Source organism: Ahaetulla prasina, chromosome 16 (genome assembly GCF_028640845.1).
Source record: "Ahaetulla prasina isolate Xishuangbanna chromosome 16, ASM2864084v1, whole genome shotgun sequence".
NCBI classification, from domain to species: domain Eukaryota; kingdom Metazoa; phylum Chordata; class Lepidosauria; order Squamata; family Colubridae; genus Ahaetulla; species Ahaetulla prasina.
This window is the reverse complement of record NC_080554.1, coordinates 2,923,743-2,947,299: the sequence shown is the minus strand read 5'-3', so window position 1 is coordinate 2,947,299 and position 23,557 is coordinate 2,923,743. Positions and strand designations below refer to the sequence as shown.

Genomic DNA, 23,557 nt, shown 5'->3' with positions numbered 1-23,557 from the left:
CCCCCACAAACAATTCTTTTCCCCCTACAATTGGCTACAAACATGACATTGAACAATAAAAAACATTAACCTTTGTTTTGCGGCAACAAACACACACACACACACGTATAATGCATGCGTATATTTGACGATTAAAACTATTGTTGCTTTGCAGAGGCCACGTCTCCAATTTATCATTGACTTCGTTAGTTCTAGCTGGGGTGGGGGGGCTCTACTTCCACCTGCAGCTGGGGTTGAAAATACAGCCCACAGGACCCACTGGGGTGGGGCGGTAGGGGGGGGCAGAGGGAATGAAAAGAAGTTTAAATCTGTGGAACAAAAATTCCTCGATTTTGAACGGCGGAGGTTTGGGGCAGGAGTGGGTTGCCCCCGGTTCGGTCCGGTTCTTGCGAACCGGTAGTAAAACCGGGGGAGGTTCCACCTACCCACCTGGAGTTTGTTATAGATGATCTGCGCAGAAGCTCAGCGTGCGCAGAAGCTCAGTGTGCGCGATCCCGTTGCAAACCAGTAGTAAAGACAAGTAGAACCCACCCCGGTTTTGCGGTGTGACGGCGCAGTGAAATTCGTGGTTCTGCCTTAGAATGCTGGTTGTTACTCACCACTGGTTCATGTTTCAATAGAAGAGAGTATTTCTACATCAGGGTTGAGCTATGGGGGTTCTCGGTGCTCTCTGAGCTTGGTGGTTTCTCTGGGAGACGTTTCACGACCCAGCTAGGTAACCTCATCAGGGCTAGAAGGGAGTGGGGTGTGTGGAGGAAGAGGACTGTGGAGTCTTTGGGTGCTTTCTGAGCTTGGTGGTTTCTCTTGGAGACGTTTCACGACCCAGCTAGGTAATATCATCAGGGCTAGAAGGGAGTGGGGTGTGTGGAGGAAGAGGAGGAGGAGGAGGAGGAGGAGGAGGAGGAGGAGGAGGAAGACAACAGCATTGGTCCATGCCTGCTTGTGAGTAAGTAGGATTATATCTACAAAAGGGATGGGCATATGTATTTATAGCATGTTAAGTCCTTAATAGCATCCCTATTAAGGTTTTGGCCAAAGCTCTCAGACATCTGAGTCAGCAGAGTTTAATTTCTTGGTCAATGTAAGGTTCTCTGACATTTGACACAGCAATTGTTAATTCTCTTTATTGCCTGCCAGGATGAAGCCACCAAAGCAATCAGCTGCTCTTTATTAACACGGAAGTGCAATTTCTTTTCTTTTTTTTTTAAATAACCAACTGAGTTTAATCCTGGTCCTCTTTTTCCTGCGCTTCTCAGCCTTAAAAGCTGGCTGGTTGTGGCTTGGTGACTTGTGATTTTCTGCCCTCAGGAAGTCTGACTTTCAACTCCAGATTTGAAAGAGGTGGGTAGCTGAACGAGGCTTTCAAAGGGTTTAGGAGAGATTTAAAAACAACAGCAACAGATTAACGGAGTTGGAAGGGACCTTGCAGGTCATCTAGTCCAACCCCTTGCCCAAGCAGGAGACCCCACATCTGCCTCCACCTAGGATCGAACTCGCAACCTCCTGATTGTGAAGCAAGAGCTCCACTAAGGAAGAAGCTGGGGGCAAGTTTTCATTTATTTTTTTTCTTCTCTCCAAGCGAGTGTGTTTGTGTTTATAGGCCACACATCTTGCTCTGCAAAGTAACTCTAGGTAGTGTAGAATGAAAATATTTATTGGTTTGTTTCTTTTCTGTTAGCCTCAGAATGCTTGCTAAAGTCTTTCAAATTCCTCCTAGTGATAGCAATAGCTCTTAAGGCTTATATACCCAAGTCTACAGAGTCGTCAGCATCTTGCCCCTAATGATCCGGGTCCCCGCTTTACCCACCTCGGAAGGATGAGAAAGTTGAATCAGCCTTGAGCCTGTCAGGATCGAACTTCCGGCAGTCGGCAGAATTCGCCTGCAATACTGCAGTCTAACCACCGCACCAGGGGACGCGGTGGCTCAGGGGCTAGGACGTTGAGCTTGTCGATCGAAAGGTCGGCAGCTCAGCGGTTCGAATCCCTAGTGCTGCCGTGTAACGGGGTGAGCTCCCGTTCCTTGTCCCAGCTTCTGCCAACCTAGCAGTTCGAAAGCACTTAAAAAAAATGCAAGGAGAAAAATAGGGACCACCTTTGGTGGGAAGAGAATGGCATTCTGTGCGCCTTTGGCGTTGAGTCATGCGGCCACATGACCACGGAGACGTCTTTGGATAGCGCTGGCTCTTCGGCTTTGAAACAGAGATGAGCACCGCCCCCTAGAGTCGGGAATGACTAGCACCTATGTGCGAGGGGAAACTTTACCTTTACCTTTAACCGCTGCGCCCTGAGCCACCATGGCGTTTTTTGATCCAAAAGGATGGTTAAAAATTATGGAAGATGAGACCATTTTGTTTGATCTTACCATCTCCTTCAAGTGTCTATGTTGTGCAGGTTTCTCAATCTTTATTTATTTATTTGTTTTGTCACACAATATATATAAGCGTAAGCATGAAATAACTATACCGTATATAAGTATATATATATACGTATGAGTATGTAATAACTATATTAATTGGATATAACGAAGGAAAACAATAGGACAGGAACGGTAGGCACGCTGGTGCTCTTATGCACGCCCCTTACAGACCTCTTAGGAATGGGGTGAGGTCAATAGTAGACAGTTTTTGGTTGAAGATTTGGGGATTTTGGGAAGAGACCACAGAGTCTGGTAGTGTATTCCAAGTATTAACAGCTCTGTTACTGAAGTCATATTTTCTACAATCAAGATTGGAGTGGTTCAAATTAAGCTTAAATCTATGGTGTGCTTGTGTATTGTTGCAATTGAAGCTGAAGTAGTCTTCGACAGGAAGGACATTGTAATAGATGTTGTGACCGAGGCCCAAGTAGTTATTACCACTGTCAGAAGTTTTCTGACAGTGAGGACAATCAACCAGTGCAGAGTTGAAGTGTTCCTGGTTCGGACCGGATCGGCCAATCTGGTAGTAATGGCAGCGGGTGGTTCGGAGAACCGGTAGCAAAACTCCCTCCCACCCATGCCCAGCTGAGCCATGAGATCGTCAGAGCCTTGGGGTTTTTTTGGTTTTTTTTTTGCTTTTAAAAGAATTTTTTTAACAATCTCTTCAGCCGAAGAGGTTGTAAAAAAATGCATTAAAGGGTTAAAACAAGGCTCTGACGATCCTGGCTGAGGTGCCTGATTGTTAGAGGCTTTTTTTTTTAACTTTTAAAAGCATTTTTAAAAGGTAAAAAAGCTGAAGCCTGCTAGGCAAAAAATGGCGGGGGGGGGGGGTGAAGGCAAAAAATGGGGCTGGGTCGTTTAAGAGAGAGAGAGAGAGAAAGAGAGAGAGAGAGAGAGAGAGAGAGAAAGAAAGGAAGGAAGGAAGGAAGGAAGGAAGGAAGGAAGGAAAGAAAGAAAGAAAGAAGGAAAGAAGGAAAGAGAAAGGAGGGGGGGAGGGAGGGAGGGAGGATAGGAGGAAAAAGGAAAGGAAGGAAGGAAGGAAGGAAGGAAGGAAGGAAGGAAGGAAGGAAGGAAGGAAGGAAGGAAGGAAGAAGAAAGAAAGAAAGGAGGGAGGGAGGGAGGGAGGAGGAGGGAGGAGGATAGGAGGAAAAGGAAGGAAGGAAGGAAGGAAAGAAGGAAGGAAGGAAGGAAAGAAAGAAAGAAAGAAAGAAAGAAAGAAAGAAAGAAAGAAAGAAAGAAAGAAAGAAAGAAAAAGGGAGGGAGGGAGGAAGGGAGGAAAAAGGAGAGGAAGGAAGGACTACAAACCTGGCACTAGATGCAGTTTCAGATGATAATCCAGGGCTGGAAGGGACCTGGAGGTCATGTAGTCCAACCCTCCTCCAGCCGGACATCGTTAGTGAGTTTCTGTCCCCCAGTCACATGGTTACATAGCCACGCCCATCCAGTCACATGACCCCCCATCAAGCCACACCCATCCAGTCACATGACCCCCTCCCACCAAGCCACGCCCACCAAGCCACGCCCAGAGAACCGGTAGGAAAGAAATTTAGATTTCACCCCTGAACCAGTAGAAGGGCTTGCCTTCTTCGGAAGCTGTGGGCGCTGCATCACCGGAGGCTTTTAAGAAGAGATTGGGCATCCCTTTGAAATGGCGTCGGGTCTCCTGCTTGAGCAAGGAGCTGGGCTAGAAGACCTCTGAGGCCCCTTCCAACTACGATGAAGATGATTGATGATGAACAGCAGCCAGGTGCAAGGACTCAATTAAAGCAGCAAAGACCACCACGGGAAGACCTGAAGGACCAAGGTCTGTCTAGGGCGGCCGCCAAAGCCAATCTTGACTTTCACGGCGCATAGCCAAATCTCTAGATCCTTTTGTTCCTTCCTTTCTTCTCTCACCCTGCCATTATTTCCAGGCCAATGGCGATGAAGGCTCCAGCTGCCGGGGCCTCACTGCCCTTGTGCAGTTGCCTGCCAGTTGTGCGCTGCCAATCGCAACGGATACCACCATCTGCCGCGCCACGTGGACATCATCATCTCCCCTTAATTACATTAGCCGTGCAATCAGTTACTGCATTACAAGGCCGGGCGATGAGCTTTTAAATCTTGGTGGAAGTCATAAATAATTGCAGTAAGTGCCAGGCGCCAGATGCGTGCGCCAACTCCGCTCGTGTTAGATAAATAGTAACCTTACGCTACGGCATCGGGGTAACCTTACGAGGCACATGGCCTGCACGCGGCCACCTCTGGATTTTGGTTTCCCTTTCGCCCGCTTCAAAGCGAAAAGGGGATTGGATGGATCCAAGAAGAGAATCCGACATTAGCAGAGCGTCGGTTAAAAATGGAGGAGCCGGCTTTAAAACCCAACCCTTGTTTGGTATCAGCCGCCGCCAGGCTGCGAAAGAACGGAGGAACGCAGCCTTCCTTTGTGTTCAAGTTGGCACCTTTTCCAGATTCTTGAGAATGGCATAGCGGGCATAAAAACTCGAAGTGTCAGCCTCGGAAAGGAGGCAGGGGATCGAAATTGGCAATTAAATTCTAATTGATGGCCCCGCAGCCGTTAATGAACAGGTTTCGGTCATTAATCCAAGAGAGTTTTTTTGTTTTACACAAAGCAGAGAAGAATACTTCTTTTGTGGCTTCCTCATTATTGCGGAACGATAGATTCGGGCAAGGCTCTTTTGATCATCCGGCCCAAACTGCCGCTGTGGTTATTCAGGATTATGGGATTTGGGGAACTCTGGTCCTGCTCTGTGGCTCTCTGTTCCCGCAACACACTGAACTCGAGCAGCTACTAACCAGTCAGTTCGGAGGCGAATAGATACCGTATTTTTCGGAATGTAAGACGCACCTTAGTTTTTGGGGAGGAAAATGAGAAAAAAGCTGATTGGCAGGTGGATCGGCCTCCCGGAATACCCCCAATCAGCTGTTCCCAGAGGTGAATTTTAGAAACAGGTTCCTTGGTTGGGAGCTCTGTGCCTTGCTTTTTTTCCTGCCTCTGAAACTTCTGAAACTCTGTTTCAGAAAAAAACTTTTTTTTCTGCCTCGGAAAGCCTCTGAAACAGAGCTTTAGAAAAAAAGCCTCTGAAGCTCTGTTTGGGGGCTTTTTTTCTTTGGAGGCTTTTTTTCTGAATCTCTGTTTGTGGGCTTCTATTCTGAAGCTCTGTTTGGAGGCTTTTTTCTGAAGCTATGTTTGGAGGCTTTTTTCCTGAAGCTCTGTTTGGAGGCTTTTTTCTGAAGCTCTGTTTGGAGGCTTTTTTCTGAAGCTCTGTTTGGAGGCTTTGTTTTTGAAGCTCTGTTTGGAGGCTTTTTTTCTGAAGCTCTGTTTGGAGGCTTCTATTCTGAAGCTCTATTTGGAGGCTTTTTTTCTGAAGCTGTTTGGAGGCTTCTATTCTGAAGCTCTGGAGGCTTTTTTTCTGAAGCTCTGTTTGGAGGCTTTGTTTCTGAAGCTGTTTGGGGGGGGGCTTCGTTTCTGATGCTTTCTTCAGCCTTTGAAACCTCCATTTGAGAAGCTAGGCAGGGCTACATTTGGAGTATAAGACGCACCCAGATTTTCACATTCTTTTTTGGGGAAGAAAGGTGCATCTTATACTCCGAAAAATACGGTAAGTCAACTATCATCATTTGGGGAAAACAGAGTTACATTTTCTCCAGGAAGTACATGATATATTACAAGTCATTCTCAACTTACAGCAGTTACTGTGGCACAGAAAATTGTGCCTTATGACCTGTTTCTCACACTTACGACCGTGGGAACTAGATTCTAGTGAATCTAAACAGTGCGGCACAGCTGTTCTCCCTCGCTGTTCTACTTATCTTGTTAAGTTTTTCTGCGTGAAGCGCACATTTGCCATGCACTGTGCATACGTGCATTTGGTGTGCGGTGCCCATGCACATGTGATTTCGGCGCTCACTGATAATCCATGAAGGATTATCACCACTGGTTGAGAGTAGTGATTTTGGGCTGCCCAGCTCCAAGCATTCCCTCTCTGGCTGACCTTACTTCTGCATTTATGTAAAAAAAAACAAACACAACTCTGTCAGAAGTTCCTTTTTTGATATTTTTTTTCCTTAGACTTTTACGATAAATGCAGGTTTTTCTAGAAGGACTTTCTAAATAGCGCATCATTTTTTTTGTGTGTGTGTATTTTTTTTTTTAATTTGACACCTCTTTGCATCCGAGTGCAGCCCGCAAATTGGAAGGAACGCCTTTAGGTTTGAGAAACAGGCTAAATTCCATATAATTATGGGAAAGGGTAGGAATGAAGACAGATTCTGGCAACGACAAACCGGGGAGCTGTCCATTCCTGAAGGCTAGCTATCCGACCTGGGTCACAAACCTGTTTTCCAAGCTTCGTAAAAGTTTTTTTGCCCCTCGTGGAACCCGGTTCTGTTTTACGACCTCACTCTCACGACGCTTGGTATTTCCTTTCAAATATTTTATTTTCGCCTGCCTTGGGGACTGGAGGCATGTACTGGGTTCTGTTTTGGTCTCCTTTCAGACAGCCGTTTGTCTAAAATGGTATAGGGGGGTGAAATCTAAATTTCTTTCCTACCGGATCTGTGGGTGTGGCTTGGTGGGCGTGGCTTGGTGGGGGTCATGTGACTGGATGGGTGTGGCTATGTGACTGGGGGATCAAAAGACAGAAACTCACTAACAGTGTCCTGCTGGAGCAGGGTTGGACTACAATCAGGGGTCTCCAACCTTAGCAACTTTGCTAAGCTTTGCTGGCTGAGGAATTCTGGGAGTTGAAGTCCACAAGTCTTACAGTTGCCAAGGCTGGAGACCCCTGGACTAGATGACCTCCAGATCCCTTCCAGCCCTGGATTATCCTCTGAAGCTGCATCTAGTGCCAGATTTGTAGTTCTTCCTTCCTCTCCTTTTTCCTTCCTCCCTCCCTCCCTCCTTTCTTTCACCCCTGGTTGGACTAGAAGATCTCCGAGGTCCCTCCCATCGCTGTTATTCTTTTATTCTGAGTTGGGTGGACTAAAATCTCCCTTGAATCAAGTTCAGTTCCTGGGGAGTTCAGGATTCATGGTGTCCTCTGTTTTAAAATAGGGTGAGGCGCCTCACTTGTGGGGTGCCGCAGGGGTCGATTCTCTCGCCCCTTCTGTTCAACATCTATATGAAGCCGCTGGGTGAGATCATCAGTGGCTTCGGTGTGAGGTACCAGCTGTACGCTGATGACACCCAGCTGTACTTCTCCACACCGGGCCACCCCAATGAAGCTATCGAAGTGCTGTCCCGGTGTTTGGAAGCCGTACGGGTCTGGATGGGGAGAAACAGGCTCAAGCTCAATCCTTCCAAGACAGAGTGGCTGTGGATGCCGGCATCCCGGTACAGTCAGCTGAGTCCTCGGCTGACTGTTGGGGCGAGTCACTGGCCCGATGGAGAGGGTGCGCAATCTGGGCGTTCTCCTGGATGAGCGGCTGTCTTTTGAAGATCATTTGACGGCCGTCTCCAGGAGAGCTTTCCAGCAGGTTCGCCTGGTGCGCCAGTTGCGCCCCTTTCTAGACCGGGATGCCTTATGCACGGTCACTCACGCCCTCGTGACGTCTCACCTGGATTATTGCAATGCTCTCTACATGGGGCTCCCCTTGAGGGGCATCCGGAGGCTCCAGTTAGTTCAGAATGCAGCTGCGCGGGTGATAGAGGGAGCCCCTCGTGGCTCCCATGTTACACCTATCCTGCGCAGACTGCACTGGCTACCTGTGGCCTTCGGGTGCGCTTCAAGGTGCTGGTGACAATCTTTAAAGCGCTCCATGGCATAGGGCCGGGCTATTTACGGGACCGCCTACTGCTGCAAATACCTCTCACCGACCCGTGCGCTCTCACAGAGGGACTCCTCAGGGTGCCGTCAGCTAGGCAGTGCCGTCTGGCGACACCCAGGAAGGGCCTTCTCTGTGGGGCTCCCACCTCTGGAACGAACTCCCTCCAGGACTTCGTCAACTTCCGGACCTCCGAACCTTTCGTCGCGAGCTTAAAACACACTTATTTATCTGCGCGGGACTGGATTAGGTTTTAAAGTTATGGGTTTTAAGGGGTTTTTATTATTTATACTATTTTAAATTTGGGCAATAGAATAAGTTTTTTAATTGTTGTTTTTTAATCTGTATTTATATGTATTTTAACTGCCTGTGAACCGCCCTGAGTCCTTAGGGAGATAGGGCGGTATATAAATTTGAAAAATAAATAAATAAATAAAATAAAAAAAATTAAATTTTATGAGTCGATAAAAATGCAGAAAAAACGAGGGTAGAAGTTTGTTAGAAAAACACAAACTTTCTTATTAGAAAAATAAGAAAAAATTAGGAGTCAGGAAAAAGGCAGAAAAATAAGAAGAGAGAAAAGGGGCAAAGACTGTTGAATTACTTCAGTGCAATAAAATACAAAAATAATACAACTTTATTATTTACATTTACATTTTACCGCATTTCTAAAATTACAAAATTATTCTAATCACTGACACCTAAATTCAAAGTTTCATTGTTTTCGGTTTTGAGCAAAAAATATATATCTAGAAGCAGTTTGGAAGTAGAAACCAAACTAAATACTTTTTAAAAAAAATAATAATTAATCAATGTCACCATCTCTACTAGCTCCATCATCTTTACCATCCACCCTTCCATGCTGGGAATTAGGGCTTATGGTGTCCTATAACATGCAATCGCTTTACTCTGGCTTTCTCCTGACAGTCCTATCAGAAGTTAGGGAAAAAACTAACTTCTGTGATTAGTTCAAAACCATAAGCAAAATCTGTAAGCTTACTACATTCGCACATTTTATTTATTTATTTATTTATTTATTTATTTATTTATTTATTTATTTATTTATTTATTTATCACAACAGTATATATAAGCATAAACATGAAATAACTATACGATATATAAACATATATATAAGCATAAGTATATAATAACTATAAGAAATTGGATACAATCAAAGGGAACATTAGGACAGGAACAGTAGGCATGCTGGTGCTCTTATGCGCGCCCCTTACAGACCTCTTAGGAATGGGGTGAGGTCAATAGTAGATAGTTTTTGGTTGAAGCTTTGGAGATTTTGGGAAGAGACCACAGAGTCAGGTAGTGCATTCCAGGCATTAACAACTCTGTTACTGAAGTCATATTTTCCGCAATCAAGATTGGAGATTAAGCTTAAATCTATTGTGTGCTCGTGTATTGTTGCGATTGAAGCTGAAGTAGTCTTCGACAGGAAGGACATTGTAACAGATGATTCTATGAGTTAAACTCAGGTCATGTCGAAGGCGGCGGAGTCCTGCTAAGCTGCAATGGGCCTTCTTGGCTGCAACTTAGCACTGTGTATTTATCCTTCTTATTTATTGAAAATATTTGTATATCCGCCCTTCGTACAATGACCGCGGTTGGCTTTAAAAAGTGTTTAAGCCAGGGGTGTCAAACTCAAGGCCCGGGGGCCAGATCCGGCCCATGGGGTGCTTAGATCTGGGGCTGCCCTGGAAACAGCAAAGGACCAGCCCGCGGGGTCTCTGCCAGCGAAAATGTAGCTCAGGAGGGCCGGACACGACCTTCCTGAGCTGTTTTTGGTGGCAGAGGTTTGCCGCAGCCCAAAATGGAGGTCAGGAGATTGTTTTCGCTGGCAAAATGCTCTGGCCATCACAGGCATCCCGAACATGAGTTGACATTGAGCTGGCCACGTCCACCCTGGCCACACACACACACCCCAGCACCCCACCCCCAGGTCAAACACAACTCTGATGCGGCTGTTCTGTCCCCCTTCGCCTCCGTCCAAGCAATGGCTTAATTAGCCGGCACTATCAGCTCTGGCAGCAAAATAGTGAGCGTCTGCCAAGTGTCTCTGTTATCTCCCTCGACGCCGATGAGTCAAACTGTACTTCAGTTCTTAGTTAGGCAGTTAATTTGCCTGCTACGAAGAGGCACAGCAGCTCTTGCTGCCTTTATATCCTGTGGGGTGTGGCTCCATGACTCAGCACTTCCTAGGCCTGCCCCACCCCTGCTTCTGTTATTCCCGCCTCTCCTGCCTACGAAACCTAGGGTCCAGCCAGGCCTGATTGCCATCAGCTGGGTCTGGAGGTGTGGCCTGGGGGGGGGAAGAGTCAGGGGATGGAGGCCTCATTATCTGCTCCACCTGGCCTGCCTCTGGCTCCTGGAGCTGAGCCAGGGAAGCCGGTGTTCCCGAGGTAAGTCCTGATGGCTCTTCTCCCTCACTTTCCGAGTCACTTTCTGGCAGGGGGCCCGGCTCGGGGGGCGCAGACACAACAGCGGCCCTCAGTGAAATTGAGTTTGATATCCTTGGTTTAAGCCATTTGGAGGTTCAAGGGTGGGTGAGAATGGATCTGTTGGGTTTGTATCTTAAGTGCCAAGTCTGTCTATACATCTACATAACAAAGGAGTAAGCTTCAAAGTGCATTTATTCATTTGATCAGTTATTACATCCCATTGAGAGGATTGATGGAGGGAATACAAAAGATTGCACATAGGAGAGAGAGGGAGGAGGGAGAGAGAAAGAGAGGGAGGGAGGCAGGGAGGGAGAAGATAGATAGATAGATAGATAGATAGATAGATAGATAGATAGATAGATAGATAGATAGATAGATGGAAGATGGATACAATAGATAGGTAGGTAGGGAGATACTTGATAGATTAATCTATTTATCATCCATCTTCCATTTATCATCTATATCTGATTGATAGGTAGATAGGTAGGTAGGTAGGTAGGTAGGATAGGTAAGAGGTAGATGATAGATAGATAGATCTATGTAATCTATCATCCATCTTCCAGCTATCATCTATCTGATAAATTGATAGGTAGGATAGGTAAGAGGTAGATGATAGATCTATCTATCTATCTATCTATCTATCTATCTATCTATCTATCTATCTATCATCCATCTTCCATCTCGCTGTCTATCTACCTCTCATATCTATCATCCATCTTCCATTTATCATCCATTGATAGGTAGGTAGGTAGGTAGGTAGGTAGGTAGGTAGGTAGGTAGGTAGGATGGATAGATAGATAGATGGATAGATGATAGATAGATAGATAGATAGATAGATAGATAGATGAGAGATAGATAGACAGACAGACAGACAATCGCCTTGAATATTCCATGTGCAAAGGCCAAATCAATAAACCTAAGGCCAACTAGTGAAACTCCTTGCAAGAGAAGATGCAGCTAGAAAAGAGGGGGGAGGAGGGCACCCAAAAGAGCGCCACTCGGGGATCAAAGCCCCTCCACCGCCCCCGTGTGTCCCCCCCCCCATTCAACCCCTCCTCCTCCTCCTCCTGGCAGGCGAGCAAAGCCGGCGGAAAGGCAGGCTCGGCTTGGAGCGCGCCCTCCGCCCTCCCCTCCCCCCCACCCCCACCCCCACCTACTCCCGGGCTCCCCGTCCGTCCTCGCTCTCGCCCGGGTGGGTGGGGGGCTCTCCTTCCCCCGCGCAGCCCGGCCGGTGCGTTCCCGGGCGCGCTTTGGTTTGGCGAGGCTTTTGGCTAAGGCGGGGAGGGTCCCCGGTGCGCCCTGGGCGCACGGCAGGAGCGAGCCTCGCTTGGCCGCGGCTGGGCTGCGCCGCTTCTGCCTGGGGCGCAGACACAACAGCGGCCCTCAGTGAAATTGAGTTTGATATCCTTGGTTTAAGCCATTTGGAGGTTCAAGGGTGGGTGAGAATGGATCTGTTGGGTTTGTATCTTAAGTGCCAAGTCTGTCTATACATCTACATAACAAAGGAGTAAGCTTCAAAGTGCATTTATTCATTTGATCAGTTATTACATCCCATTGAGAGGATTGATGGAGGGAATACAAAAGATTGCACATAGGAGAGAGAGGGAGGAGGGAGAGAGAAAGAGAGGGAGGGAGGCAGGGAGGGAGAAGATAGATAGATAGATAGATAGATAGATAGATAGATAGATAGATAGATAGATAGATAGATAGATAGATGGAAGATGGATACAATAGATAGGTAGGTAGGGAGATACTTGATAGATTAATCTATTTATCATCCATCTTCCATTTATCATCTATATCTGATTGATAGGTAGATAGGTAGGTAGGTAGGATAGGTAGGTAGGTAGGTAGGTGATTGATAGATAGATAGATCTATGTAATCTATCATCCATCTTCCAGCTATCATCTATCTGATAAATTGATAGGTAGGATAGGTAAGAGGTAGATGATAGATCTATCTATCTATCTATCTATCTATCTATCTATCTATCTATCTATCTATCATCCATCTTCCATCTCGCTGTCTATCTACCTCTCATATCTATCATCCATCTTCCATTTATCATCCATTGATAGGTAGGTAGGTAGGTAGGTAGGTAGGTAGGTAGGTAGGTAGGATGGATAGATAGATAGATGGATAGATGATAGATAGATAGATAGATAGATAGATAGATAGATAGATGAGAGATAGATAGACAGACAGACAGACAATCGCCTTGAATATTCCATGTGCAAAGGCCAAATCAATAAACCTAAGGCCAACTAGTGAAACTCCTTGCAAGAGAAGATGCAGCTAGAAAAGAGGGGGGAGGGCACCCAAAGAGCGCCACTGGGATCAAAGCCCTCCACCGCCCCCGTGTGTCCCCCCCCCCATTCAACCCCTCCTCCTCCTCCTCCTGGCAGGCGAGCAAAGCCGGCGGAAAGGCAGGCTCGGCTTGGAGCGCGCCCTCCGCCCTCCCCTCCCCCCCACCCCCACCCCCACCTACTTCCGGGCTCCCCGTCCCTCCTCGCTCTCGGCCGGGGGGGGGGGGGGGACTCCTTTCCCCGCGCCGCCCGGCCGGTGCGTTCCCGGGCGCGCTTTGGTTTGGCGAGGCTTTTGGCTAAGGCGGGGAGGGTCCCCGGTGCGCCCTGGGCGCACGGCAGGAGCGAGCCTCGCTTGGCCGCGGCTGGGCTGCGCCGCTTCTGCCTGGGGCCGGTGGGCGGCGAGAGTGGTGGCTGGGGGTGGGAGGAAGGCAAGCAGGCAGGCCGGCCGAGCGAAGCAAGCGGCAGTGCGGGCTCCGGGAGGCAGGGGGCTCTGTGGCTGGAGCGCGGCGGCGAAGAAGGCAGCGGCGTCGGCTTGTCGGAGCAGCGCCCGGTTGGGTTGGGTTGGGTTGGGTTGGGTTGGGGAAGGCGGTGTCAGCTCGCCTCGGCCGCCCGTTCGCCTCCGCCCTCGCTCGGCTGCTTGACGGGCTACTGCTCCGCTTGGGAATCGGGCCGGGGCTTGGGGGGGCCTCGCCTTTGCACCGCCCGGTAAGGACCGTCGCCTCCTGCGGGCCCCGCCGGGCCTCCTCCTCCTCCCTCCCTCCCTCCCTCCTCCTCCTCTTCCTCCCTCCCTCCTTCTTCTTCTCCTTCTTCCTCCTCTTCCTCCCTCGCTCCTTCTTCTTCTCCTTCTTCCTCCTCTTCCTCCCTCCCTCCTCCTTCTTCTTCTCCTTCTTCCTCCTCCGCTCTCCGCTCCGGTCCCCGCCGGGCAATGAAAAGCTGCTTCTGCCTGAAACGGGGGAGCCGCCACCAGCCGCCATCAGCAGCGCCCCGGGCAACAGTTAAGTGTCTCCCCCCTCCCACCCCCACCCCCCCCAAAAAACCCCTTCATTGAGGCCTGGCTGCCTCTCTCTCTCTCTCTCTCTCTTTTCCCCCCTCCCCACAATCATTGCTCCCCTATCCCAGGCTGGGCCCTGCTGCGCCCCCTTCTCCTTTGCGCCCCCTCTTCCCTTCCTCCCTTACATGCACCTTTTGGGGGGGTGCATTGGGGGGAACCCTTCTCCCACCCACCCACCCCAATCTTAAATCGCGCGGAGGCCTTGCAGGGCTGGTGCATATTTTGTGTGTGTGTGTGTGTGTATGTATATATATACGTGTATATATGGGGGTAACTCTCTTCCCTCTCCTTAAAAGGTGGGGGGCAGCCCTCCCCCTTGTTTCAAAGATTAGAGATGGGGAGGCTGGGGACTTGGTGGGGGGGAGAAAGGGGGGAGAGACCCTGCAAAGAACAAGGGGCCGGCTTTGTCTCGTGCCCCCCCCCCACCACTCCTCCTCCCTAATCCCTCCCTCTTTTTTTCTTTTTCCCTCCCCAATACAAGGCGAGCAAAAATCTCTGCCAGCCAATCCAAAACCACAACCGGGTGGGAGGCACGCCTGCTCTTTTGAATCGCAGGAGCTCCAATCCTGCCAGCTTCCTTGATGCTGTTTTGCCAATCCTGGGTTGGTTGTTTTTGTTTTGTTTTTTGGGGTGGGGGGGATGCCTGAAAGCCCCTTGTGTTGGGCACCCCCCACTTTGCTTTGTTGCATGAAAGGGGCCTTTGCCACGCTTAAAAGGTGGGGTCTTTCCTTGCGTGACCCCCCAGTTTCTTTGCACGCCAGGCCGGGTTGCCTTGCCCACCCATCTCCAGCTCTCCCCCCCCCCACCCTCCCCGCCTGGAATGGCACCTAGGTCGGGTGTCTTCCGGTTTGAAGCCCACCCACTCCAAACGCACCCCCTGGTATTGTCTCTCTGCTTTCTTAGTTCCCACTTGCAAAGGATCCCCCTCTCTGGAGCTGCCAAGCTTTTAACATTTGTCCAGTGGGAAGAGACCCCATTGAAAAAGCGGGGTGTGTGTGTGTGTGTCCCAGCGGGGTGAACAAGGAAGAGACCCTTTAAATGAGGAGGGGGGAGGAGAAAAAGAGCTTTTCCCGACCGCGTTCCCTTGAAATTGCGTTACAAATTTACAGCATTGCCGTTTGGGAACGCTGAAAGCTCAACAACGGGAACAGGCTATCTTGACTAGCTGTAGTTTATTTTATATTTTATTTTAAAAACTGCTACTGTTAGGTTAACAAGAGCTGATCAGAGTTCATTCCCCACCCCACCCTCAAGGAAAGCGGAAGGGAAGCCAGGAAGAGCTACAATATAAGGTAGTGCCGACAAGTTAGGAATAGATCTTAGGTTGGAAGTACTGAATAGGTTGACCGTAGATTGATTGCTGCAGGCTTGTTCAGTCAACCTGCTAAGCCATCGTGTAGTTTCCTTGTTTGTGAAGGGGGGGGGGTGTTGTTGTTTTTGTTGTTGTTGTTTTTATTTGAATTTATATCCCGGCCTTCTCCGAAGACTTAGTGCTTACACTGTGTTAAGCAATAGTCTTCATCCATTTGTATATTATATACAAAGTCAACTTTTATTGCCCCCAACAATCTGGGTCCTCATTTTACCTACCTTATAAAGGATGGAAGGCTGAGTCAACCTTGGGCCTGGTGGGACTTGAACTTGCAGTAATTGCAAGCAGCTGTGTTAATAACAGACAGACTTAGTCTGCTGAGCCACCAGAGGTTGTTGTCTTTGTAAACTAGAGTGATGAAAGTAAACACTGCTAAATGCCAGTATAGCAAGTGGTAATATATCCAATTCAGCCAATTAGTTGCATATTTGGTGAAACAACAATGAATGTTGTTGTTTCTTGATGTGTGGCCTACGGGTTTATGCCTTGACATCCAGGATGTCTCTCAAAGCTCACTACCACAAAGGAGTTGGAAGGGATGGGGAGGGAAAAGTGGACGTACTTGATTGTGTGGTTTGTGGGTGGCGTCCCCAGTTCTCTCGGGCAGGAGAGCACCTTTCTAGGAATGTAGAGGTGCCTTTATGAGTGTGTGTTTATGCACCTAGAGAAATAGGTGGGAGGCCATTACAAGGACACAGGTTGGTATGAATGCAGTCAGTAGCTCAGTGTGGCATAAGCATTTTAAACAATCCAGGATCCGGAAACCACATTGGTTTCTTTCTTTCCTTCCTTCCTTCCTTCCTTCCTTCCTTCCTTCCTTCCTTCCTTCCTTCCTTCCTTCCTTCCTTCCTTCCTTCCTTCCTTCCCTCCCTCCCTCCCTCCCTCCCTCCTTCCTGCAGAAGGCTGATTGGGAGAAGTTAAATTTCCGTTTGTGCCGCAAAATGACATTTTTCCTGTTGGCTAACAATACCAGTCCTGGCTGAGGGAGAAATAATCTATTTTAGTACCCTTTCTTTCCAGTTTTAAGCCCCTCCAGCCATCTAGCCTTCCACCTGGACCAGAATAACGCAAATGGACTCTAGAATTCTATAAAAAGAACTAGAGCTCTAGAAGGATTCCAGAATAATGTAATATACAGTCCAAAATTCTAGAAGGGCTGGAACTCTAGTTATATTTAAAAATAAGCTTGAATTCTAGAAGAAGAGTTCGGCCTCTAGAAGGATTCCAGAACCATATAATTCAACTCTAGAAGACGAACTAGCGCTCTAGAAGGATTCCAGAACAATATAAATCCGACTCTAGAAGATGGAGGTCTCTGGAAACTCTTGGTGGTTCTGCAGTTTTAGGTGTCCCCCCCCTTAATCTCCCGTTGTTGTTTTTTCTGTTCGATAGCTTGAAGTCTGAATTTCGAGACGGAAACAGCTTTCTCTCGGCAATTTAGGAATAATGGACGTTGAATGGACGTTTTAAAAAGCACTGTGTTGTGGCTCCAGCCCCCCACCCCCCCGGGCCTGGTCCCCTGTCAAGAGAGTGACTCAGAGAGTCAGAGGGGGAAGGGCCTTCTGCAGGGCCGGCTTCCCTGGCTCAGCTCCAGGAACCAGAGGCAGGCCAGGTGGAAGACATAACGAGGCCTCTGTCTCCTGTATCTCCCCCTGCCCAGGCAATGCTCCCAGACCCAGCTGAGGACAATCAGTCCTGGTTGGACCCTAGGTTTCATAGACAGGAGAGGCGGGAACAACAGAAGCAGGGGTGGGGCAGGCCTAGGAAGTGCTGAGTCACGGAGCCACACCCCACAGGGTATAAAAGCAGCAGGGGCTGCTATACTACTCCGTGGCGAACAAATCAACTGCTTAGAGAGAACTTGAGCTGAAGTGCTGTTTGTTCCTGGTTTCCTGGTTGACTCGCCGGCATCAAGAAAAGATAACAGAGAAACTTGGCAGACGCTCGCTAGTTTGCTGCCAGAGCTGATAGCTGCCGTGGGCTGAATTGCCGTCTAATTAAGTCATCGCTCGTGCCTCCCGGACTGAGGTGGGGGGTGGGGACAGAACACACGGCATGGAAGGAAAGCGGGATGGGGAGGGAAGAGGAACAAAATAGTAAGCTCAGGCATCAGTTCTTCACGCCTCAGTCCTTTTCCTAGTGGTTGCTTGTCAAAGCACTTTCGGGGCGACCTCAAAGCAGATGAGATTTGAGTAGAAGCAATTCGAGTAGGTATATTTACAAGTCGCCTAGAGCAGGGGTCGGCAACCTGCGGCTCTGGAGCCGCATGTGGCTGTTTCATCCCTCTGCTGCGGCTCCCTGTTGCTGGCCGGCTCCACAATTGATAGGGCTTTCGGTTAGGACAGGCAGAGGAAAAAGGACGCCGCGCTAGGAGGAGAGTATGATGGGGGAACCGGACTTCTGGTCGGCTCCAGAATTGAACGGGGGGGGGCTTCTGGTTAGAGCCTTTGTGGCTTTTAAAGTGTTTAAGGTTGCCGACCATTGGCCTAGAGCAGTGGTGGGATTCAATTTTTTTAACAACCGGTTCTATGGGCGTGGCTTATTTTGGGGCGGGACTTATTGGTCATGACTGGGTGGGTGTGGCTAGCTGGCCATGTGACCAGGTGGGCGTAGCTATGTGCATAGGAGCTATTCAGAGGGATTAACCCTGTAAAGTGGGAAAAAAAACAAAAGGAAATTTCTTCTAACAACCGGTTGTCCGAACTGCTTAACTACTTAACAACCGGTTCTACCGAACTGGTGCGAACCGGTAAAATCCCACCACTGGCCTAGAGCTACCCAAAGTGAGTAGGCGGCCGTATAAATTCCCTAAATAAATAAATAAAATGTTTCTTTTAGTTCTGGAAAATTAAAATATCAGGGAACGGAAAGGCTGGCCTTGATGCTTAGAAATTCCCCCCTCTTTTTTCTTTTCTTTTCTTTGGTCTTCTCCTGCATGTTTTTATTTTATTTTATTTTGCCTGGGACCAAGGAGGAAAAAATTCATCTTTTTCTCATTGAGATGATGCCCTGTGTGTTCTATTCCAAGCACTTCTTAAAACGTTTTTGCAAACTGTCTGGAGAGGAAGCCCTTATCTGATCAAAACTCAAACTTCTCCTGAATAGCAAGACCGGAACAAGTGAGCCCTTAACGGGGATTGGTAGACAAAGAACCCAGCCTGGTACAGGCAATGTCTTAGGTTGCATCAAATCCCTAAATCTGCATTGTGACCTGCCTCTGCCTCTGGATTCTTCTCGTCTTACAGGATCCGTCCACCATGCCTGAGGTTAGAGAGCTCACCGATGCTTTGGCCAACCTGCCTATGGATCCCATCACCGGCGTTGGCGTCGTAGCCTCCCGGAGCCGAGCCCCAACCAATTACGACGTGGTGAGTGTGAAGTCCAGAATGGTTTCCTTTCTCCTTCATGTATGTACAGGGCTGGATTTGGTTAAAATCGATTTAAAGCGCGATTTAAATTGTGCTTTAAATCAATACTCAAAAGGCTTCCAAGTAACATGCCTGATGAAAGAAAACTCCGAGGCTTGGATTTCCTCAAAGTTAGTTTTTATTAGAGATGTCATATTGGCACATCTGGGAAAACCCGGATCTGAAAGTTTCCAGGTTTTCCCCACCCAAGTGAAAGTTCAAGTCCCTGCCCAGCACCCACATGTCCATTACATGGTCCAATCATTCACCGTCCAAACTGAAGACACCTCCCAGACATCCGACTCTAGGTGCCAGGGCAATGTGTCCTTGACTCTCTGAGAAAGGAATGTTATTTTGACTACATATCATTTACACTCTATGCAATCCTCCCTTCCATTTTCCCACAGAAGAAGATGTGGCAGGCCTGAAGGCCCAAACATAAAAGATGGCCAGGATAGATCTGAAATGGCAGGCGCTCTTTAAATGTAAGGACTCACTCTTGCTGGCAGTTAGAATGTTTAATATTATTATTTGCAAACAAAATGAAGGTTTCCTATTTAGCTTGCAGAGCTTGGATTCACTGAGTGAATTTACCAAAAATGTAAATATACATTGCAGAATATACAGCCTCATGCTACATCACTAAGCTCCATTTCATGTTAAATAAACTAAATTATTAGTGTATCTTAAATAGAAAACTATCTTTAGATATTTTTTTATTCCAAAAGCATTTTGTTAAAATAAATGTGATAAAAATAAAAATAAATCCGATTTGAATTTATATTTTTTATTTAAAATAAATAAAAATCCTCTTTTTTTACAAAAACATCGATATTTAACATAACATAACATAATAGCAGAGTTGGAAGGGACCTTGGAGGTCTTCTAGTCCAACCCCCTGCCGAGGCAGGAAACCCTACACCATTTCAGACAAACTGTTATCCAACATTTTCTTAAAAATTTCCAGTGTTGGAGCATTCACAACTTCTGCAGGCAAGTCGTTCCACTTATTGATTGTTCTCACTGTCAGGAAATTCCTCCTTAGTTCTAAGTTGCTTCTCTCCTTGATTAGTTTCCACCCATTGCTTCTTGTTCTACCCTCAAGTAGAATTTATCCACCCTATGTTTGTAATAACACAAGCAAATTGCTCTCCGCTGCAGGGTATTTTTTTTTTAAAAGCATGGAACTGTCTGGAACGGTGAACTAACTTTAAACCTGGTTAGCAAAACATGGTAGCTGGGGTTTGTGGCACACACAATTCCCAACCAAATAAACCATGATCTTTTTCTAAGCTGCCCAAAGTTGCTTTCTTGGTGAGACAGGCAACATATATACATAATATATAAATAAGAAGGGAGATATCCTTGATGCTCTCTCGCTCTGGCAGACGCTTCATTACCAAACTAGGTAACATCATCAGAGCAAGTAGGGAGCGGGAGCTGCTCTGATTTTATATTCTAGCGGCTTGTCTTCTCAGTGTTGGTTTCAACCCTGAGCTACAAATAGTTTCCTTTATCAATAAATAAAAACATCAGAGTCCACTGGATAGGCCGTTTCACCTATGCTAAAGTAAGGAGTGAGTACCCCAGATAAGTGAAGATGTAACAGAGTTGGAAGGGACCTTGGAGGTCATCTAGCCCAACCCCCTGCTCATGCAGAAGACCTATACTGGGGATTCGAACCGGCCGATGTAAAACTGTCTTAGCACAGTGTGAGAATGCAGGCTAGCTTCTTCTCCCAACAGCCCATGTGGAAATTTATCCTGGTTTGGTGGGTTGTCATATCTTGAATCCAGCTTTCTCTGCCTTCTGCTTTCAGCAATACTTGGCGATCGTTCAGATAATTCCACACCAGCTCCTGCTCAGTCCTTTATTTTTCCTAAACCAATTCTAAAATTAAAACACTATAATAAAAAAAAAAGGGGGGGGGAAACAGAAATTAAAAACAGTGCATGCACATTGCTAAGTTCAGCCAAAAAAAAGTTGATTCGTTATTCTTGCAAACAGTGTGCCAAGGCAGATGTCAGTGGATATTTCTCACATCCTCAAGAGGACTAGCAGCTTTAAAAAAAAAAGAAATTGAATTTATGTGTAGGGAAGCGTACTTAGATGACGCCCGCATTTTATTTTCAATACTATCCCTGCTTTTTGCCACAGGCTGTTTTCCAAGGCTGTTTCTTAAGACTCTATAAATCTGGCTTAACTGCTTGTTTGTTCTCGTAACCTCTCTCTTTGCAATCCAAAGAGTTGTTTTTTTGTTTTGTTTTGCCTTGAGCCCTAAGCTGCATAGCTTGCAAAAATGCAGGTTTTTGAGACCTTCCTGCGGGTCACTGCTGTGATCCTATAGTCAAGAGACCACGATCTGGTTGTGGAGCTTAACCAAACCAGCATCTTTCTAGATATTGTTTGGGAGAATTTGCAAAAAGAAAAAAAAACTAAATAAATAAAAAGGAGAGGTTCAAAGAACTCGTTGGCGTTTCAGTGCCAGGAAAGACCCAAAAAATATATAATATTTTATTTAATTTTTTTTTGCAAATCATCTGTCTGGAATCTCAAACAGGAGCTTTCCAGCCGTAGCTACTGTATTTCCTCATACTTGAGGGCTGATAAAGGAGCGTTGAGTTCACCACTTAAAATTCCAAGAAGGAATGGTTTATTTGTTTTATTTCTCTCCCTGCAAAGTGAGAATCGGGAACCGGCTTTTGAACTGTTTTTTGCAAGAAGGAAAGGAAGAACTTGATCGATCTATCAAGAGTGCATGGGGCAGTACGGCCCTTGGTGACACGTTACTGAACCAGATTAGCAAAAGGGATATAAATCTCATTTCTTAATAACCAGTTGCCTGGAAGGTTTTATTGGGCCTCCTGAAATGGACCAAATACAGGCAGTCTTTGACGTATGACCAGAGCGGAGCCCCAGATCTCTGCTGCTAAGCGAGACATTTCTTCAGTGAGTTTCGCCCTATTTTACCACTTTTCCTGCCACCGTCGTTCAGCGAATCGCAGGCAGTTGTGTTAAATTAGTCACACTGACTTGGCTTGTCGCAAAAGAAGATCACATCAGACTGCAGGACGCTGCGACCATCCTAAATAGTTTTCAGTTGCGTTGTGTTTGTTTTTAATGTGTTTTCGTTTTTTGGGTTGTATTTTTCTTCACTTTGTTTTTAAAAGTCAAAAGTTTTAAAAAAATTACTTTAAAAAAAAAATAGGAGTAGGTTGCCAAGTATCTGAATTTTGATCGTGTGATCAAAATTCAGATGATCGTGTGTAATCATGGGGACAGCCGTCGTAACTGCAAAAAACGTTCGTAAGTCTCTTTTTTTGAGCGCCGTTGTAATTTCGAATGGCCGTTAAGTGAACCGTTGTATGTTGAGGATTTCCTGTAGTTATTATCTAGGTTTCTAGATGGTGGTTACAGCAGTTATTATCTAGGTTTCTGGATGGTGGTTAGATGGTGGTTGGAGCAGATGAGTCATAATTCTGCCTTGCAAACCTCACCCAACTCCTTATAACTCCACTGAGTTGATCCAATAAGGATTTTTGCTTTTTCTTGACTATAAATGTTGTAATACAATACTCTATATTAGTCAACGCACTGCATTTATATGACATGCATTGCATTAATATTAATCAACATATTATATTAATTTATATTAATCAGTGCATTTTGACCTTCATGTTAACGTGTTACATTTATTTTCATCAAGGCGTTACATTCTATTAATCCGCGTATTGCATTTATATGCCACCCAACCGGACTCGCAGCAAAGGTGACCTTTTCCCCATATGGTCAGATATTCCCAGTTTTGGAAACTGGTGCAACATGATTTAGGCAACGTGGGCGGCGTGTTTGGAATGAAAGAGGCCAAGTTGCTAGTCCTCAGGGTTCCAGTAGGACCCTTTCAGGGGCAAGGAGGAGGAGTGTGCCAGAGTCTAAGCTGAGGATATTTACCTGGTAGGGAGGTGTTCATTGGAATTCCAGTTCTTCACCCATCTCTGTTGGGTGCACAAATCCCAAAGTCCACAAGTGCCGCTGGATTTTAATGTTTAGGTTTTTATTTTTCATTGGGCAGGGATGCGTGAATTGCGCCTTTGGCATTCCGCAGGGAGAGAGGCAGAGAATGTCCTTGGAGGCTAAGATGTTTCAACACATGCAGACGTGCACGTGTTGAATTTGAAGCAAATTCAGTGGGGGAAGCCACTTAACAACCGTGTGGCTTACTTAACAACCAAGCAGTGATTCGCTTAACAACCGCGGCGAGAAAAGTCGTAAAATGGACAAAACTCACTGAACAGATGTCTTGCTTAGCACACAGGAATTTCGGGCTCAATTGTGGTGATAAATTGAGGACTGCTTGTATACTAGAGCAGGGGTCTCCAACCTTGGTCCCTTTAAGACGTGTGAACTTCAACTCCCAGAGCAAAGCTGGCTGAGGAACTCTGGGAGTTGAAGTCCACACGTCTTAAAGGGACCAAGGTTGGAGACCCCTGTACTAGAGGAAGGGCAAAACACAAAGAGGTATTTAATATTCTCATCCCTGTCTTGCTCCTTTTTCTTAATCTGCGTTCATTTTCAAAGCTCTTCTCGTAAAGCCTTGATAAAGAGATCTTTTTTTCCCCCAAACGTAAAAACGATGCATTCTTTAATGGAAAAAAAAAAACAAAGCAAAAAAGGAAAGAAAGAAACATAAAGGACTTATTTTGATTCTGGAAGGCCAGGCTCAGTTCTTCTTCTGTTGCAAGTTTCAACTATTTTCCAGTTCTTGTTTTTGTGGTCGGTCATTTCTT

At 46.8% G+C, this 23,557-nt stretch overlaps 1 protein-coding gene across 4 annotated transcripts in view; it reads left to right on the top strand.

Annotated features, from left to right (window-relative positions):
* The first annotated feature begins 13,499 nt into the window (after positions 1–13,499).
* MVB12B (multivesicular body subunit 12B) overlaps positions 13,500–23,557 on the top strand; it is a 63,390-nt gene continuing 53,332 nt past the window's right edge. Inside the window, exons 1-2 of one of the 4 annotated variants that reach the window (XM_058159494.1) lie at positions 13,500–13,645; positions 18,609–18,731. In XM_058159494.1, coding sequence (XP_058015477.1) covers positions 18,621–18,731 — 111 coding nt within the window. In that variant the 5' untranslated portion in view covers positions 13,500–13,645; positions 18,609–18,620. Of the gene's footprint in view, positions 13,646–13,762; positions 13,935–17,997; positions 18,483–18,608; positions 18,732–19,177; positions 19,256–23,557 lie in introns of those variants that run through there. The other 3 variants (XM_058159490.1, XM_058159492.1, XM_058159493.1) reach the window with 3 other exon arrangements.